This window comes from Ambystoma mexicanum, chromosome 6q (assembly GCF_040938575.1).
Source record: "Ambystoma mexicanum isolate Mex_15411 chromosome 6q, UKY_AmexF1_1, whole genome shotgun sequence".
In the NCBI taxonomy this organism is placed as follows: Eukaryota; Metazoa; Chordata; class Amphibia; order Caudata; family Ambystomatidae; genus Ambystoma; species Ambystoma mexicanum.
Genome location: NC_090937.1, coordinates 404,424,331 through 404,444,095, shown reverse-complemented (window position 1 = coordinate 404,444,095; position 19,765 = coordinate 404,424,331). Strand labels below are relative to the sequence as shown.

The 19,765-nt window shown below is 43.7% G+C and overlaps 1 protein-coding gene across 2 annotated transcripts in view; it reads right to left on the bottom strand.

Moving 5' to 3' along the window:
* The window catches only part of LPAR1 (lysophosphatidic acid receptor 1), a 294,717-nt gene that overhangs the window by 84,190 nt on the left and 190,762 nt on the right, over window positions 1–19,765 (bottom strand). For both annotated transcript variants that reach the window (XM_069630904.1, XM_069630905.1), the window contains one exon: window positions 148–895. In XM_069630904.1, the coding sequence (XP_069487005.1) occupies window positions 148–895 (748 nt within the window). The remainder of the gene's footprint in view (window positions 1–147; window positions 896–19,765) is intronic.

Sequence of the window (19,765 nt, the reverse complement as noted above, 5' to 3'; positions counted from 1 at the left end):
TATCCAGGAATACGTTTTGTTTTCAGATTTTTGTGGATAAGATCAGAACACATGCAGTAACTTCAAGCAACACGTTTTTTTTTAAAAAGAATACATTAATCTGCCAGTACTTATGATAAAGAGAACAGCAACTAGCAACATACTCACCGAGAACAATTGCAACTGTCTTCAGAAGACTCATCATGGTGTCTCGATTCCTGCGTGGGCCTGAACTATGCCTTGACATTCTCATAGTTCTCTGACGGACGTAGACAAAGATGTGTGCATACAGAACCACCATGACTACGAAGGTGACCAAGTTGAAAATGGCCCAGAAGACCAAGTACGAGTCACTGTAGAGCGGTGCCATGTTCGAGCAGTGTTCAAGGTCGCAGATGCAGTTCCACCCAACGCTCGGTATGGCCCCCATGACAATGGCCATAGTCCAAATAACGACAATTACTACCACCACACGCCGGTTGCTCATCCGCGTATGCAGCTGCATTCGGAAGACGGTAATGTGCCTCTCGATCGCAATGGCAAGCAAGTTGGCTACAGATGCCGTCAGGCTAGTGTCAATAAGGCCCTGGCGCAGCAGCCATGTGCTGACAGTCAACATTCTTGTGTTGGGTCCTGTGTTAAACATCAGGTAGAAATAGGCCAGTCCTGCAAAGAAGTCTGCGGCTGCCAAATTAGCCATAAGGTAATAAATAGGAAAGTGGAAACGTCGGTTTACATAGATGGCCACCATGACCAGGAGGTTGGCAAGCATAATGAAGATACAGACCGTGATCCCCAACCCCATCACCAGCTTGCTCACAGTGTTCCATTCTGTTGCTAGATATTTCCCGCTTCGATTGTAGAAGAATGAAATTGACTCATTGTAGAAGCACTGGGGCTCACTCATCGCTGTAGCCTGCATCAACAAAACAAAGAAAACACTCTGGTCATTTACAGATTAGCCAGTAAATCCATATTACCGAAAGACAACACGCACAAATACACACATCACAAATGGATCACAACACTAGTAGAGCGTGAAACATGACTCAGTGAGATGCTAGAGGTAACGTAGCACTTCATTTAAAGGAGGTATTTTTGATTATGCTCACGAGTAGACATGGATAGCTTTCCTTCAACAAACCTGAATCACCTGAATATTAAGGGATCGACAAGGACGAACCTCAGGTGAACTTTTGGAAAGGTTCTGCTGAATTTCACCCACAGTTTTCAGAAAAGCAGGAATCGCTCCTGGATGTAAGGTTAGGCTATTTAGGAAAGTGTAAAATTATGTAGACTTGTTTTAGGGAAAAAAGGGCAGAGGGAGTGTGAGGAATTCGACCATCTGCGCAGTGGGTGTGCGCTCACCTGGGCTTTTTTAAAATTTTAAATGAAATTGAATGAGGATAGATCAACCTCCGCAAAATGTGTGGGTCTTATCCGCACACATTTTCCTATGCTCACCACACGACATACAGATAGACCTGTGTATTCTGGGTGGACACACACCCTACACGCGCTGTTCCCGTCACATTTAGTTGAAATATAACTGCCAGGAGTACATCAAGGCATCACAGAAGGGAGAAGGCAAAACCGTCCTCCTGCAATGGCCAGCCTAATTAACAAAGTCTCCATGGATCCGCCCTATCCTTTGTTAGCTGCTGGTGGCAGCTTTGCCTACTAATCAGAGTTAATTCAAAGAGGCCCACAGGAGGCCTGGTTGCACAACTAACAAAGGGCAGGGAAACCTCAACAACCTTTGATATGCTCTGTGCCAAACTGAAGCCAGCTCCCACCTCTCAGTATCAAGGGTAGGGACTTCTCATGTCTGGGAATATGTATTTACAGTAGTCATCCTCGCAGTGGGACCCCATTCAGAAGGTTTGTGTTTTGGCAGGGACCAAATGTCTGGTCTTGCCACAGCTTCAAGGGATACCTGCCGCTTGAATCAGAAACCACAGAGAGATCAATTAACCAGAGAGACCCTTTGATCCACAGACAGGAAAATGGGTGGCACTTAGTATTACACATTTTCACCCCTTTACCTTTTCTGTTGCAATGTACTCGGGTTATGAGCTCAGACATACAGGAAATGTTGGTGGGGACCCAGGATTGGTTCATTAAGGTAGGCTTAGGCTGAACCAATTGCTGGGGCCCATTTGGCTTTAAAGAGGTTCAAACCCTTCTTTTGACAGATATCTGAAGACTTTGCAATGAGTAAATAATAACTCATTTGGACCCTAGCTGAAGGTACAGTCTGCCTTACAGCTTCCGCCAGTGAAGGAAGGCCAGGATTTCCACCTAGGAAGCTTGCTTGCAGAGCCTAGCAGGGCACGCGGTGTGCTGGCTGGGTACTAGTTCTGGAACAGATGAAGAGTTCCCTGGATTCACCATCTCCCTTGGTTGCCTGGAAGATGTTTCCCCTAAACATCTCCCAGGGAACAGAGGAAGATACTGAATCCATAGGACCCTCTAACAGCTCCAGAACCGGTACCCAGTCAGCACACAGCATGCTCTGCTAGGCTCTGCAAGTAAGCTTCCTAGGTGGGAAGCGCCAGAGAGTCTCTGAACCAAACCCAGGACAAGGCCGGTGCCTGCAACACTCGCCCCAGCTTTGGGCCATCCGCCTTAAAGGACGACACAAGCCCAGTGAACGAGCTAGGAGGAGTGCATCGACAAGCATCAACCAGCATCCGCCTTAAAGGGACATTTTCGAGCCAGTCCAGCCCCTCGAGCTGCAACCAACTGCAACGCTGACTGTTGCCACGCCGCAGGTGCTAACATCATCCGAGATGCATCGATCAGTGCTTCAAACCCACCAACCAGCACTAGGACAGCATTTCCTGACCCCAAGTCGCTGGGTAGGCTAGCCTGCAGTCATCTGTCCAGCCTCACCCGCCAAACTGCCTGCTGCCCGATACACGCAGCGGACTCCTGTCAAACTCTGTGGAAGGAGCTGCAAAGCGCTCTGAACCCAACGTGACCCTGTCGAGCACCAAGAACCTCTACAAGCACAAGGTACATTGTGGTTCTTTCCCACTGGTCCTTCTCTGAAGGCCCCTAGTGATATTTTATGACCCATTGATCCCTTTGTGCTGAAACCAAGTATCCTTGAACTATTGCAAGGAATTACTTTACCAACTACCCTCCAGTCATTATACACCGTGCAGCCCTTTTCCTTCTTGAAACAGTCTTTCCGGGTGGGTTGTATTTTGTAGTGTTCTAGAACTGTCTTTTGAATAATAATAATAATAATAATAATTATTATTATATTATTAAGTAGATATTTGTATACACCTTTGACTGGACAGACCTTTTAATCATTGCGGAATAATTGTATTTTCGCTGTGTTGCAACTTACCAGCTATCTACGCCTTTGTGGAGATAAACCTGCAGTTCCATCCACGTTACCAAAATTGGACAAGGAGGGTTATAAATTTATAAGTACCATCTCCAAACATTTTATGGGGCAGGTGATACCACACAGTGTCCATCTCTTGAAGAGAGTGGATGGAGGCGATGTGGCTAATTAGACATCTGGGTGGAGGGGCAGGAGGAACCAAGAATCTCATAGGTCGCTCGTTAAGAATTAAGCTCACCTGATTTTGCTGTGAGGAAGCAGAAGAGACTTGGGGTTGGGGTGCTGAAACACAGTTGGAACACATTTTCCACACCCACATTACTGAGAGGATGGAGAGACATCCTACCCATGATGTTTTTACTTCTGTGCCAGAATTTGCTGTGTGCACTGGAAAATTGCATGTTGCCAATTGAGGGAGTTATCCAACTCATGTTCCACTCCCCCACCACAAGTCACTTAGCAATTTATATGCACCAGTACAAGAAAATGTAAAAGTATTGCACCATGAAAATAAACATCCACTGAGAGAGGAGGGCGCACTTTCATTCCTCCCTGCATCTCCAGGGTAGAAAGGGGTAGTGTGCAGATCTTATCTAAGGCGCATCAGCAATGAGCTACTCACAGAGTACCTGAACAGTGGGAGGAAGCTAAAAATCCCAGGTTTCCATCTCAGCCGCCCCTATCCACTGGGTCAGAGAGTAATGGTGAGATGGAGGATGATGAGCTAGACAAAGATTGTGCTCCGTCAGAGCCCGGGTGGGGAGAAGCATTACTGTTAAAAAGCAGTGATAGAGAGGTGGACGATGGAATGACACCACCTCGCGGAAACCCACATAAGTCCAGCCTGTGTACTGCAAGCCCACTGCAGAGTTGTGGTGGTACTTCACAGAACATTAAAAACAACGAAATCTGCCCACATGCACACTCCGACAGAAAACAGTCCGATGCGACATAGCAGGGATATATCTGGGAACCACATTTATGCATTCCCATATTCAGCAACACCATGCACAGTCATGCAAAGAGGAGCATACCTCCCTGTACAAATAGACAAGGAGCATACCTTACAACAGTGCAAAATATTACCCTTGAAAACACTTAAGCTTCACTAGTGCCTGGCACTGGCAGTAGCACAATAACCCCTACCCTATACTACAGCAGCGTATAGCAATGATCCCCCATTGCATATTGACAGGATTATGAAAGAGCTTAAGAGTGGCCAGAAGCACGAGGTCCATGACAGACTGCATCTACTGGATACTAACCTGGCTAGAATGTTCACAACAGATCTCTTGCCCTACTCATTTGTGGAAAACACTGGATACTGGTACCTTAAGGAAAATGTTTATCACCGCTGCAATGTTCCTGGCCTGGGCTTTTTCTCTCACAAATGATATCAGAATTGTAAGGCAAGGTTATGACTACAGTGGGATGGGCAGCACAACAGTCTATGAGGTACAAAGACTACTTCACCATTGGCATGCAGATGCAGCACGCTTGGTGGTGTTTTTATTGCCAGGATGATAGCTCGGGGCAATGTGCTTGTCTTGGAAACAAGACCACGCCGAGCAGCAAGGGTTTGATACCCAGTCACACGCTTAGAAGCTAAAGTCTGGCATGTAGGTGCGTTAAAAAAATGCAATTTTATTTGTTTTCCTTCCTCCAACTAACAAGCATACCAGAGTAATTCAATGGGGCAACCTTGTGCATTCAATCGTTTCAGGGCAGAAATCACAGCTATTTTGACATTTGGAAGAAATATCCTTGCTCCTTAGCAAGACAACACTCTTCTGCCGATTTCGGCATATCCTTCACCTTTTTGTATTATTCTTAATCAGCCTTCCACCAAAATGGTCACTGTGGCATCAGAAGGCCATACCCCATTTCCGCTGAGCTTTTCATGCCAAAATAGAACTATGCCAATTTCTAGTGTGACACGTTGCCACTGTATCACCTGAAGACCTTGGAAGCCACCCGTTGGAACTCTACAATGGAAATGCAAACTGACTATGTAAGCAGTGCACCACCATCACAGATTACTGCAACACTCGTAGCATGGCTCTAAATGCAAAATTTCTAACACTGTCAGTGGCAGCTGCTCTCTAATGTGCTACAACCTTTTGTTGCCTACCTGTTTCAGCTCAAACTGATCAAATTGGCAAGGGCCAGCATCTTGCCAGCGATGCCGATCGGAAACCAGATTTCAACCTTGCATGGTGATCCACATGCTTTTATTTAAAGCGCAGACCTAGCTCAAGAGCAGCGGAGTGCTGTACATAGTTTGGATAGCCGGCATGTTTTAACATGTGCGTCCAATGGAATTAATCCTTCGTCAAGTGTTAAAAAAAACATCTTGAGAGATTTGCAAAACTGGAAAATTGTGGGGGCATTCCGAGCCGACACCGGGATTGAATTTCCAGATGGTGGGTGCATGACAAGGGAAGGATATGTCTGAATGGTAAATTCAGTCTGTAATATTATATTAAAGGAGGCCGGGACAATGGAATGGTGAATGTGCTTTGTGATTGAGCAATGTGAAAGTGGCCCAAGGAATTAGTAAACTGGAAAGAAGGTGACAAAAGAACCAGCAGTGAGTACAAAGAACAAGGGAGGGGCCAGGTGGCCATTGAGGGGGGGATTCCAATTGTTCTTAGAAGGGTGAATATAGAAATGAGAGCATTTTAGGTCACATTCTAATATTTAATGCGATTGGGTCAAAGATGCATATTCTAGAACATTGGAGCACAATATACAACCTGCGTGCTGAATGCGGCTCTAAATCACACGAGTCCGTCAAGTCAGGTGTGTTAAGCCTATGTGATCAAGTATCTTGTCTTTGAATCATGAAACGTGCAGTATTACTTCTATTTAAAAACATAATTTTAGTCCCCACCATACAAATAAATCAAAGTAGCAATGCCATTAAATAGGTTTATGTTCTACATGTTACAGAAAAAATTGAAAACAATATAGACCTTAACAACTATGCCTCAACCAGCCGCTTCTTGCCATGGATAGCTCGGCCCACTGTAGGAGAGTTGTGTGGTACATTCGGCACTTAGGCGGAACGTTGTGCACCCGTGTTCTAGGAGCTCAACTCTTCTTATATGCAGCGCTGGTCATTGGGCTGGATTATCCAGGCTCCGTGACCCGACTTCTACCCATTAAGGTAATCAATCTGCTTTTGTTCGCTAGACCAGGATTTGTACTCGGACCACCGACGAAAGTCGAGTGACTTACCCACTAGGCTACAGCAACTTCCGATTGCAATACTTGTGTGAATAATCTTCAATAACTGCTTTGTAAAGATGTGCAACTTCACTAATTTGCTTGCAAGATTACAGGAAACTCTTTATTTCTTGAATAAGGTATTAATCGAAATGTAAATGTTTAATCATGGGGTGGCTGTGCTGAGAAAAAAAAAACTCATGAGTTCACCCTCACCTTAATTTACAACACCTGTGCATGCTCCTAACCGCCCTTTCGCCCCCACCCAGCCTCACCCCCCTGCAGCTGGTGGGATCCCACAGTTAATTTCCATTTCCATCAGTAATTAGATGCGGCATGTCTACAAGCTTAACGTGTGGGCGTCGTCGGTCCCCCGAGCCGCTCGCGCCCTGTGCTATGATGAGAAAAAGCTCAATTTCCTCCTTTGGTTCTTGACTGAAAATGATGATGATGAAAATGAAGCTGCAAGTTAATAAGAGCTCCGACAGGTCCGACTCCAGGGCTGTAGGAATACTGGCGGCAGCGCTTGCAAATTGCAAGTTTAGAGAGACAACTATTTATATGACAGGAAGGTCCAATCCACAGGAGACAGAAATCCTCTCGCAGGCTGTGATTAAAGCGACCAGGGATCGCCGGTTAACCCTTAACAGGGTGTTTTTGACCTGCACTGCTTCCTACTCATATGAACGTCTGCACAGACAACACGTCTGAAAATAGCCGTCTTCGCTGTGGGGGCAGAGGGGCTGTGTTGGAGGAAGGCAGGGCGGCGCGCACCATTTAACCCTAATTACATGCATATGGAGCCAAAGTTGCATTGTCACCACTACAAAAACTGACAACTAAGCCTTGGGAGTGACCGAGAAAATGTTGATGCTGACAGTGCACGGCGTATTTTCCTTGCCGGTTTAACCCCCATCAAGTAGTGCCGCGACGTGGAAACTTGTGTTTTCTACAGTCAGATGAATGAGGAATTCACGCAGAGCCGTTTCTCGGTGAACACACAAATACAAATGCGACATAGGCTGGGTTGGACTTGGGACAAGAAATAGGCCCAGACACGCAAAAAAGTGGCCCACCCCTCGACTCATGCCTTGACCTCAGATGACAATACCGAGGTGATGTCATTTGACCCCATCCGAAAGTGACATCCCAGGAAGCGATGAAAGACGACCTTTCACGCCTTCACAAAACAGGAAGTGGCATCAAATAGCATTGTTCCTAAGTACACTACGAAAAATAGGGTTACGATTTCACTATAATGTGATATACATTTCATACAAGAATGAATCACCTTATGTATCATTAATATCTGTGTGTATAGATCCATATTGTCAAATTACTGTGAATGAAAGCTGACGTCCAAGGCCAAATGATATACGATTGTATAGCACTTACGCTTAAGCTCTTTTTTATGGAACAAATATGCATACAATATCACCCAACCAGTGTTGGCACTCCTTTATCAACCTCAGAAGGATGTAAGGCTGAGACGTCCTTGCTGGGATTCAAACCTGCAACCTGCAGATCAAACACACATTGCAACAGCAAGCGCTCAACCCACTGACCCATCCTATCGGCTATAGTAAAACGAGCAGTTATTCTGTAGAGGATACCATTAAACTGTTAACTGAGATTTAACAGACTACAGCACCGTACACTGTGCATGAGCTTCCTGGGACACCTGCCTCTGCTGCCAGTCACCCAACTTTTGCCTTTTAGGAGGATAGGTGTCATATAGTGGTCTATCACACAACAACTGATTAGAACACATGCCTTAGGTCTGCAAGACACACACCCCAACTGCACATACTACTGTGAAATATCTGTAAATTACACACCTGCATTATCATACCGGTGCAACAGTGCTCGCGGTGCTTATGCAAGTTCATCCCTGGATAATGTCCTGCCAATCATCTCCTTGTCATAACAGCCTGCTGTCTGTTTCACAACTAATCGATCACCCACCGATCTGTAATTCACAAGTGCCGAAAGTCAAATACGTACCGTTTAGCCTGTTGATCCCTCAGTCATGAAGAAGGCGTGTTTTTGGAAGCCCATCGCATTAAAATAAATGCAGGTTACTCCTTTTAGGATCCGCCTTTTACAGTCTATAGCCGGCATTTGATTTGTTGAAACTGTGAAAAGGATTGTGACCACCACAGAAATGTGTGGAATTAAAACATGTGCCACCTTTCCATCTGCCTATTACACATTCCCCATCACAATTGCCTGGAGCACACATGCCCGCCACACAACCTCATGCCTCAGCGCTCTCCGACGCCTCCCCCTCACTTACCTGCATGCTAATGCATGTTGCTTGCCACGCGCATGCTGTCACACACCTGCCTTTAACATGTCTATCCGGCAGTCCCGAATCTGCCCGTCATAAATATTCTAAGCGCACACTGGTTGTCCTACATCCGGCAGTTCCCTGTTCAACGGTAATCTATCACACTTGCAATAAGTACAAGGCGAAATATCAGACAACCAGCTCTATACCAACTTATCAAGGGTCAATGTAGGGCTGTGTTCTGACTCACTGCCTTTCTAATCTCTATATCTCAAATTTACTTCTAGTATTTGATGCAACAAGCCACTTTCCTCTGAAAATGTCATCTCTGAGTACATTGGTCTGCATACACCGAGAGCATTGCCAGGCTGGATTACACCCTTATTGGACTCCAAAGAGCCTGCTCTTGCTTCAAGCTTACCTAACCATAAACGAGTTTAAGGTGAATATTCGGAAAACAAATATATTTTTTCTCTGCCTCGGAGAAACCAACTTAGTTTAATTGGTTTCTTGAGGGGCAGGAAAGTGACCACGTAAAATAACTTCTAAACACAGGGCTCCAAATATACAACAAGAACAGCTGCTATATGCCTCTGCAAGGAAGAAGAGGCTTATCCTTTCTCTAATACGCATATGCAACAGAATTGTCTTTTTTCTTTGCTCCATTAATACAATTCTATAACAGCAAAGTGACCCCCAGTTTAATCTACGGCCTGGAACTATGGCAAATGCCAAATTGGACACTCCTAGCCAAAATAGAGGGTCTGTTATGGAAGACTATCCTACCGATTTCTGTTCCTGCCTCAGCCATATGCTTTGAACAAAGACTGATATGTTTAGGATATTTCGCCTCTGTGAAAGATAGTGAGTTAAAGACCCTGGGTAAGGATCTTGTAACCAGGACTCATGTCTGGCAGAGAGTCTCCCAGGACCCCCCTTGTTATTTGCATATTTCAAGTAACTTTGGGTCTCACCCTAAATTACTAGGGGAATCCAGACGTGGACCCCTTGCTCACTATTCTTAGAGAAGCACGCCAGCACCCTACTGATGAGGTTCAACCAGACCGAAACACGTGTCGGGGGTTGCTGTTGGTACTCTTGTTCAGAAGGGAGAATTGCCTAGCATTTCGGTGCTGGACTGCCCCAGGGCAGGACAAAGACTGATATGTTTAGAGTATTTCTCCTCTGTGAAAGTTAGTGAGCTAAAGACTCTGGGGAAGGCTCTTTTAACCAGGACTCATGTCTGGCAGAGAGTATCCCAGGACCCCCCCTTGTTATTTGCATATGCTTTGAACTGGGCCTCAATTTTCTAAAATCTCGAGCCAGTGTAATCTGTTCTTACTTTATTGCTGAATTCTGTTTCCCTCTAAAAACACACTTTTTGACGAGCTACATACTTGCTGGAGGTCCGGTCAGAGCATGTGGCTAAAAGCACTATCAAACAAATGGAATTCACCATCATCTGATTTAAACACAGATCATCATAGAATGCCCAAAACGGGACTAAATCAAAGCTGTGGGAAACTGACTGTATAAGCACCCATGACATATTGGCCGGATACAAGTGATGAATAGGTCATGTGTATGCGGGCAAGTCCCTAAGGGCCAGGTTCTGCCCACACCTGGGCCGTTTGAAAGAAGAAAAAAAAAAAAGTAAAACCGGCCCAAGCGTGGGCAGAAATCGGCCCCCAAGGACTTGCCCGCATAAACAGGATTTCGGCCTGGCCACGGGCCGATTGGCTGATGGGCCAATCCAACCCTGGACATAAGGTTCGTACCAAATTAAAGGGCCAGACTCTCACGAAGCCAAGCCCCCATTTTGATTTGATGCTAGCACTACCATTACATTTTACTGGAGCGCACAGTCAATTACCCACCGAACATGCCCACCAATGAAGCCATTAATATAACAGACATCATTATTCACCTGTCTGTAGTGCTCAGAATGCTGAGAAAGCAGTTTATCTCTAGAACTGCCCTGCCCCACCCTGATCGTTCTGGCTGCAGAATCGGTACCCAGGGAAACCAACAAATGTTCTCCATCATCGTCGCTTCGCCTTCTCTCAAATGCATATTTAATTAAAGACATCGCTTCACGCGGTTTCCCTATATTTCTGCCTTTCAATTCATCCCACACTTCATGCATGTTTAATGCACACATACACTATTTTTAACATGTTTGCCACTCTGACCTCTTCCAACTCTCATGTGCCACATTTCTAAACTCATCTTCTCCCGCTTCTCATCTGTTTTCCCTCCCACACTCTTCTTCATTGGCACTTGGCTTCTAAGCATCTTTACGCTATATTTGCACTACTTTGTAACCATTTCAAGCTACCAGGAAAAGTGTAGAAACACTACATGCTAATAACCTTACAATGTGAGGGGGCATTCATGCTTAGGATAATTACCCTTCCACCATGTTTGTCCCTTGGCTTCACCTTGGTCAGTAACTTGGTGGAGGGCAATTACTGTGTGGTAATGCCTCCTCCATCATCTGTATACAGCTCAACAGTTCACCAAACAAATCCATTCATGAAAGCCAAACAGAACGATTTTTGCATTCATTTAATCAAACAAGAGTGAGGAAACTGTCTCAATTTTCGCGATTCGGACTGTCTGTTTATTGGCTTCATTCGCTCCTTCATTTCCGACCATCACCGTCCACCCCCAGGAGATCTATCATAGAAAAGAACCAGAAGTTACACTAATATAACATCTGCGACTTTTGTGAAAAGAGATACTATCTATTCCCATATTTCTTACTTTGTGCTATGTTAATTTAATATAGTGATAAAAAAGCCTAGGCCATTCAAGTGATGGTGTAGAGAAGAGTTAAAGGAATGGTTCGCTCAAAATTTTTTATTTAAAAAATAGATAGGCAACATAAAAAAAACAATTGGCGTTTTTTTTTCTTCAAATTCCCTATGTAAAATTTTGAGCAAGTCAAGCTCAAAAATTGAAAAAGCAAGCACATGGGCGCATCCATATTGTGAAATGGCTGCCCGCCTGTGCTGGCTTTTGCGGCACTAATGAAGGAAAAGCCAGCCAGCTGTAATAAACAAAAGCTACCACTATGTGGCTTTTCCTTCATTGGTGCCGGGACTCGGAGGATGCGGACCGGAGACTACAGGCAGAAAAGCTGCAGCTGCATCTCGGTAAGTGCTATTTATTTATTTTTTTTAAATAAGCACTAGCTGCGTTTTTTTTTTCTACGTTTTCCGGGCTGTAGGAGCCCGGAAAACTTAGTAAATAAAACCGCAGCTTTAAAAACGTTGTATTTATGTTTGCGGTCGCTTTTGAAGCGACCGCAAACATAAATACAAAGTTATTGTGTTTGAAAACGCTGTGGTTTTTAAACTTAGAAAGAAAAACCGCAGCGTTTTCAAACACAACCGCGTTGTGTTTCTGCCTAAATCTGCTTTCCCATTTGGGGCTCTAGGGCTCCCGTATGGGAAAGCACATTTAGGCAGAAACACTGCAGCATTTAGCATTTCCCATTTGGGGCTCTCGAGCCCCCCGTGGGGAGCCCGAGAGCCCCAAATGGGAAATCAGATTTAGGCAGAAACAATGCGGCATGTATACACATGGGGGAGCACCGGAGACCCAAAGTGATAGCCACGGCAGGCAGAAACACAACACGGTTGTGTTTGAAAACGCTGCAGTTTTTCTTTCTTAGTTTCTCAGGCACCTTCGAGCCGGAGGAGCCTGCGAAACTTAGAAAGAAAAACCACAGCGTTTTCAAACACAATAACGTTGTATTTATATTTGCGGTCGCTTCAAAAGCTACCACCAGCCCGGAAAACTTAGAAAAAAAAAGCGCAGCTATTGTTTATTTTATTAAAAAAATAGCACTTACCGAGATGCAGCTGCAGCTTTTCTGCCTGTAGTCTCCGGTCCCCGTCCTCCGCGTACAGCACCAATGAAGGAAAAGCCCCCCAGTGGTAGCTTTTGTTTACTACAGCTGGCTGGCTTTTCCTTCATTAGTGCCGCAAAAGCCAAAGCGAGCACAGCGGCGGGCATCCATTTCACAAAATGGATGCCCCCATGTGCTATCTTTGAGCTTGAATTGCTCAAAATTTTCCATAGGGACTTCTAGAAAACAAAACGCCAATCCGTTTTTTTTTTATGTTGCCTATCTATTTTTGAAATAAAATCTTTTGGGCAAACCATTCCTTTAACATGCAGCCCCCTTCACACCATATCTGGAATACAAGTCAAAAAAGCAGTAAAAGAGTTGAGTTTTCAAGAGGTTTATAAATTGTTTTTTTCTATTGATGGGAATTGTAAAAAGTTTTAATTTCCATAGGAAGTTAATTTCCTGGGGTGCCAAACGCAGAGGCGGTGCCATCACCGGTAATGATTTTGATGAATGTGTCGATATATTGGTTGCTCATTATGTGGGTACCCAGATATAATGACATTGGCATTCAATTCCGCCACACAATGCCGAGTAGAAGAAACACGCTAATTTAGGACTCAATATTTATTGTATTAAAATAAAATCAATGCCAAAGTAGTCCCCTTATTTTATGCAGGAGAAATCACCACAAGATATCACGTATACAATACATGGGCTTAATTACCAGTTAAACTCGGCCTGCCTCTGGCAATCTCGCTAAATGCAATATGCGCATTCATTCACACAGCAGCACTATCATGAATGTTTCTAATAATTCTAATCGTAAATAATACAAGGCCACCTCTCAACAGCACTAAAGTGTTTGACCTCAATGCCACTTATTGGGCAGTATATTAAAGCTATTCAATCAAGAGATGCCCCTTTCAACACATTTTATTTTCTCCAATATCAAAAACAAGTAATGATATCAGACAAAGGTTGTACAGAAAAATGACATATCTATATTGATTCTCTCCTCCAGTCTGCAATGTGGGGTTAGGAGTTTATCTATGTTAATGTAATCTAAATGCAGGCTGAAATTAATTGCATCACAATTCTGCAGTTCTGAATCTGAAAAACAATGCTACCAATTTAGAGCACACAGGATGTCCGTTCACTCACCCATATTAGGGCAATGGTTTTGTGATTTTGTAAGACAAGGATGAGTATTGCTCCAACTCCAGAAATTGGATTACTGTGCAATGGCAAGAGTGAGCAGAGGATGTTTTTATACTGGGATTATTTGTCTTGAGAATGGCATTAGGATGGTTAATGCTCTTTCATCTACCCATTCACTTTATCTATGTCTTTCACAGATCAGACACTACCAAGCATTTCTTCATTAGGCTATGGGATGAATGTAGTCATATCACAGCATAATGTAACTGTATCTGAGAAAATACTTTGGTTACCATTTAACTTCCACGTACAAAATGCTGCACTGTCAGTACTGGGCAGCAATCCTTTTTTATACAACAAACACTGAACAGAAAAAAAATATTTATATATATAACTAATTTTCCTCAGCTTTAATGCACTGAAAATAAATGGGATATAACACACACACTAGCAACTACAATACCAGATTTTCTTTCTGAGAATGATTCAGCTGCCTCTGCATGCAGAAATGTTATGTTTTCTAGCTTTAGAAGCAATGAGAATGCATGGTTGCATTCCACACAAAATGTGAAGGCATTTCATTTTTTACTGTGCACCCCTTAATGAAAACAGCCTCCCAATTCCCTTGCACCTGATCAGGACGATAATGCTAGGAGGGGCGGGGGGGGTTATCAAATTATATTTGGGGAGTTTTCAAACTCACTTTGAATAGTTATTTTATGGTGTGGAGACAAAATGGACAATCGGGAGTTCCCACAAAAGTCAGGCTCTCTCCCCTTTTTGAAAGCAAATCTGTTACAGGGAATTATCTTCTCGTGGATAAGGCCCGATTCTCCAGTTCATTTCCAAGTTCTGCAGTCATCTATTTGGAACTGGTGTTTTCTTTCGTTGCTGCTTTTAATTAAAGAGTCAGAATACTCTTCACAATCTGTTTGTGTTTTAAAAATGTACCACATTCCCACGCTTATGTAACACTATCTGTTTGGCCAAATCATTCCTTTGGCTTGCCTCAGTCAGACACACCTATAGAATACACACTCCAATCTCCATGAGTTGATTTTAATTTATGTAGAAATGAAAAGAAAAAGGTGGGGGTCAAATCTGGTCTTGATGTTCTTAAATGCAAAGGCCCCGATTCATGGAATTATTTGCATGTAAAAAGGGATTTGCGTGCCATTCTACCCACAAATCCACATTCGTCAACAGGGATTTGCGGGCAGAATGGCACACAAATCCCAGTTTTACACACAAATTATTCCATGAATCAGGGCCAAAGACTTTATTCCATAATTCATGGTAGGAAGCTGCCACCTCAATGGAAAATGGATTATGGCAATCCTCCGGCCTAGCCATACCTCTGGATATGTGCCATAACTATTTGGCAGATTTATTCATAATTTTTAATTATCATAGACCATTTGAATGTACACTGTTAAGAAAATAATGTCACAGGAACACTATACCCAGTTTTGTTTTCCTAAGCCATCTAGGTGCAAAGCCAAGTTTATTTCTGTATGTAAAAATAGAATTGCAAAAATAGCTGCATTTAAATGGTAATCAGATTCTTGTGCTTTACAGGGTGAGTCATGCAATAGCCCTTCAGAGTCCTCCCTGTGAAGGTCATCAATTATCGATAAGGGCACTCAAACGGGTCCCCTTCTTCCATTAGTCACAGACCACCTTTCTGCCTTAAGGAAAGCAGAGTTCAAAGGTTTTCACATTATTTCAAGTATTGTCTTTTGAGGTTAGGCTATGAACTCCAGATGAAGAACACAAATTTCATTTTCCTGATGTTTGTATTTTGTAATAATATCCCCTCCCTAGATGGACTCACAAAGTTGGGGGCTGCTCATGAATTTGGAAGTCCTGTCCACAGGGACTTTTGCTCCCAGTGTTTTAATGGGTCCTCCCCACCCCAGCACTGGGGAACAATGTCAGAGGCCACTCGGGCTTACATGCAAAACATAGGTTATTGAAAGTTCAAACCTGTTGTTCTATTATTTAAGTAAGGATTTAAAATTGCCACATTGAACACACGAATTCTCATAGATTAAACATTCCTTTATTATTTACGGTCCACCACATCCACCTAATTCAACAGTTTGCTGGAAAAAACACACATAATGTTACATTAAAGAAAATATGATTAGAATGATGTTTTATTCTAGATTGGTTTAATGTACAGCAAGTAAATGGCATACGTGTGCCATTCAAATTTCTTGGCATCCACTTATCAGTTGACTCCATTTTCACATAAATGTCTCCATAGCACTGGCTACTTCTTCGTAATATTTCTGACCCTCTCAGGCCTCTTTGCATTTCTGATGGCTCATTCTTTGCAAACCATGGAACTACCTTGCAGCCCGGTCTGCTGTTGATTTGAAGTCAATTGAAACCCAGTCTTTAGGGCCAGTTCATAGGGGAGTTTCTGATATATGTATGAAACTCCATGCAACTTTCGGGGTGCTATTTAATAATGGAGCAGGATATTCTTGGTACCCCATAAGAGCACTGTTGTCATGATAGCCATCGAAGTGGAACTCATAGAATTATGCATTTTTATGGCAACTCTCTCAAACTTGAGAGACAGTCTCCACGTCTCATTTGCCTCCTACAATAAACCATCTGCCCACTCTTGAAAGAAGTATACATTGGTTTTATAAAAGCAGTTTTAGGTTCCACTTATGGCAACACTCCTGCTGAAAGTAGTTTGAAGCTTAGAAAAGAGAATACAAATGGCAAAAAAGGGGCTAGCAGGTGAAAAGTGGAACCCTGCGGGACACCATATTTTGATGGGAAGAACGGAGGCGAATGCCATCTAAAAGAGAAAATGGGAGCAGGCCAAGAAAAATGATTCAAACCCATGCCAGTAGTGAATCAGACACCTTTGCTACTGAAGAGTCTTTGGATTAGAACCCAGTGATCTAGGGTGTTGAAAGCTGTGAATAGGTCTAACAGGACTAATAGAGAAGACTCTTGGTTGCCTAGGTTCCACAGTAGCTGCTACCTAATAGGGCAGACAATATGTCGAAATATACTTGTATAAACCTTTGACCAATGTTGATTTGACTACACTCCTCATTCTCCGGTCTTCCTCCAGGAGCCCACGTAGCAGGTCAGGAGCCATTGTTCGTACTGTAGCATAGCCATTCTTTTGCCTATTACAAAATGGACATCTTGTCTATAACTCCTACACTTGCAGATCTTCTACAGAAACACTGACGCAGAGACTTATTTAGAAGTTTACCTGGACATCAGTAAAGGCTGAGCGTGCTGTAGCACTTGCTGCTCCCTCCATCATCAATGAAGTCTAACATACATTAATCCTAACAGAAAATATTTAGTTTTCATCAAACTGTGTATACAGGAACAATAGGTTAATTATTTATGGACTTCTCACTTTTTTCAAACCTTACTCTCTGCAAGGCATTGGTGATGAGGAACAACATTTTAGACATCAGTTTCCTTTTAAAAAGGCAAATGTAAACCACATTGTACTGATAATTGCCATTAAAAGACTACTCCATATTAAGTAGTGTGAAAAATGTACAGTCACACTAGGTTTATATGGATCTACAGATCTAGCATAATTAAAATGCTAAAAGAAACTTTAAGGATAGTGCTGTACCAGTCAAAATGTTCTCTCTGCTCTACAGCCCCCAACCGCTCTACCAGTCCCAGCTCCGCTGCTACCCCAGCACCCTATTTGTAGCCCCTGTGTGCCTTGCTTTTATACACCGCTCTATTGTTTCCCAAGAAGATTCTTGCTTTGTAAATGTCATACATAAGGAAAGGCCAAGAGGCATAAGGTAAGGCCAAGAGGAAATAATGTGACTTACACTGTCCCCAGAACTTCCAGGCTCAAGGGTGCCCCCTAGCCAAGACCATGGTGAAGTATCATGACAAAAGCCTTGAGGGCTGAACAGAAGCAGAGCCAGAATTGTCGAACAAGTGAGGCCAGGAGATAATCTAGTTGCCCCCTCCCCCACAGTGAAAGTTACATCTGTAAAGCCCACACAGCGTTACAGAGTGGGCATTTGCAGATTTTGGGTGGGCCTTGCCCGCTCAGGCCCCCACCCTGCCTACACCCCTGGGACTGAATTATTTCTGGCAGAAAGGCAAGTCTTTGGTACAGAGGGTGGGGCTCAGCCTATGAAATAAGATCTGGAGGGAGATTTCCCATGGATGCCATTGCTAGGATGCCGGCTGCTGGCCCATTTATGTCCTTGGTGTGCGAAGTGTGCAACTATAAATAGTAGATCACGACAAATCATGCAACATTGCATGTCCTCATCTGATGTTGAATGTGAAGCTGGCAGCTACATTCGGAACCTTCTCCATAGGTATGAAAACAATTCTTGGTCAGTAGCAGATACATTTCAAAATGTGCACCTTTTATGAGGTGGTTGTGGCTATGGTATAACACACCTCACCCTTTCCAGTTCCCAATCAATGAGGCAAAAGAAAAGATCTTTGGCAGCAGAGATTTGCGCTCGGTCAGCAGCTCGATTCACAAAATGACCGCCAACTGCTTTACCAGCATTTGGGAGGAGTTCCCATTGGGAGTCAACTGCACAGGATGGGCATCTTAATTGACAACTGTGCAACATAGTCAATATGGTGAAAATGGTTTGATTTCTTTGGGCCCCTACTGGCATTTTGAGAAGATATATAAGCATTCATACCTCTGAACAGATCATGTCTGTCTTCCAGTCACAAATGCTCCCATCTACTATAAATAAGGGATAACGCTAGAAATGGTGACCTGTGGTATAGAAATGCTCACATACATGGAGTAGGGTCATCACTGAAGCCGGTTTCCCGCCTGATAAATCCAACACGTCCTACCAGAAAAGCAGATATTGTGGTCACCACGCCCCAGGTTCATTGTTGGCAAGTTAACTATTGACGTTCGCTATTGGAAGCAATCCCAGAGTGCGGAAGCTGCCTATTGGACAAGGATTTTGTGCAGTCAGATGAGCCGGTATAAAATGCATAGCATGATACGTTGGACTGCGTTTGGGACACGTTTAGTTTGCGTGGGACCCAAAAGGTACAGATTTGATTAACTTGAATTTGCCTTTAGTCAGTGCTGCATCTATAAGCAGCATCTGTGTTGGTCATAGTGGATTGGGAACTGAAAGAGGCCCTGGAAGTCATTTTTAAAGCTGCCCAATATCGCACATTTTCAGCAAGCCTAACACTTTCCTATGGGAAAATTTAAATGTCACACAAAAAAACCCAACGTTCAGAGGCCAACCGGAAAATCTGCAGAGTTCCTTATAGGCCGGTCCACCCCTGCATCTCTGCATGCATTGTACGTGCTTGTTTCTTTGTCCATGTGTTTGCATATGCTGCACTGCTCCAAAAACACAGGATAATGTTATCAGGACTGCACGTGGAATGTTTGAACGTTCTCCTTCTCTAAAGCAGTCACCAGCCCTGCCAACTCCAGCCCATAGGCTTCCTTAGGACATAGTGTGCCTGCTGAGATGAGGCCTTCAAGGCCCCCACTCTTGCCTTTATCAAAACACGCGTCAGCAGAATCCATGTTCTAGCAAGAATACGTTGCCCAAACTTTGCACAGTTATGTACAATTGTGCAGGTTGCCATAAAATGCGTAGTCCAAGAAGTTGACAGTTATATATATCTGCTGTCTCAGCATCGAACACCCACCTCAGGAGAGAAGCCCGGCTGGGATCAGGGGGCATCAAAAGGGGGGTTGTAGATAATGTACAGCCAGTCCATTAATGTCACTGTATTAGGAAATCAGCTATCCCGTATAAACAGCCCGTTAATCTCAACGTCATGCTGCACAACATGGTGTGAGCGGGCAGAGAAAGCGAGAAAGGCATACATGCCAACATTCCGTGACCAAAAATCTGTA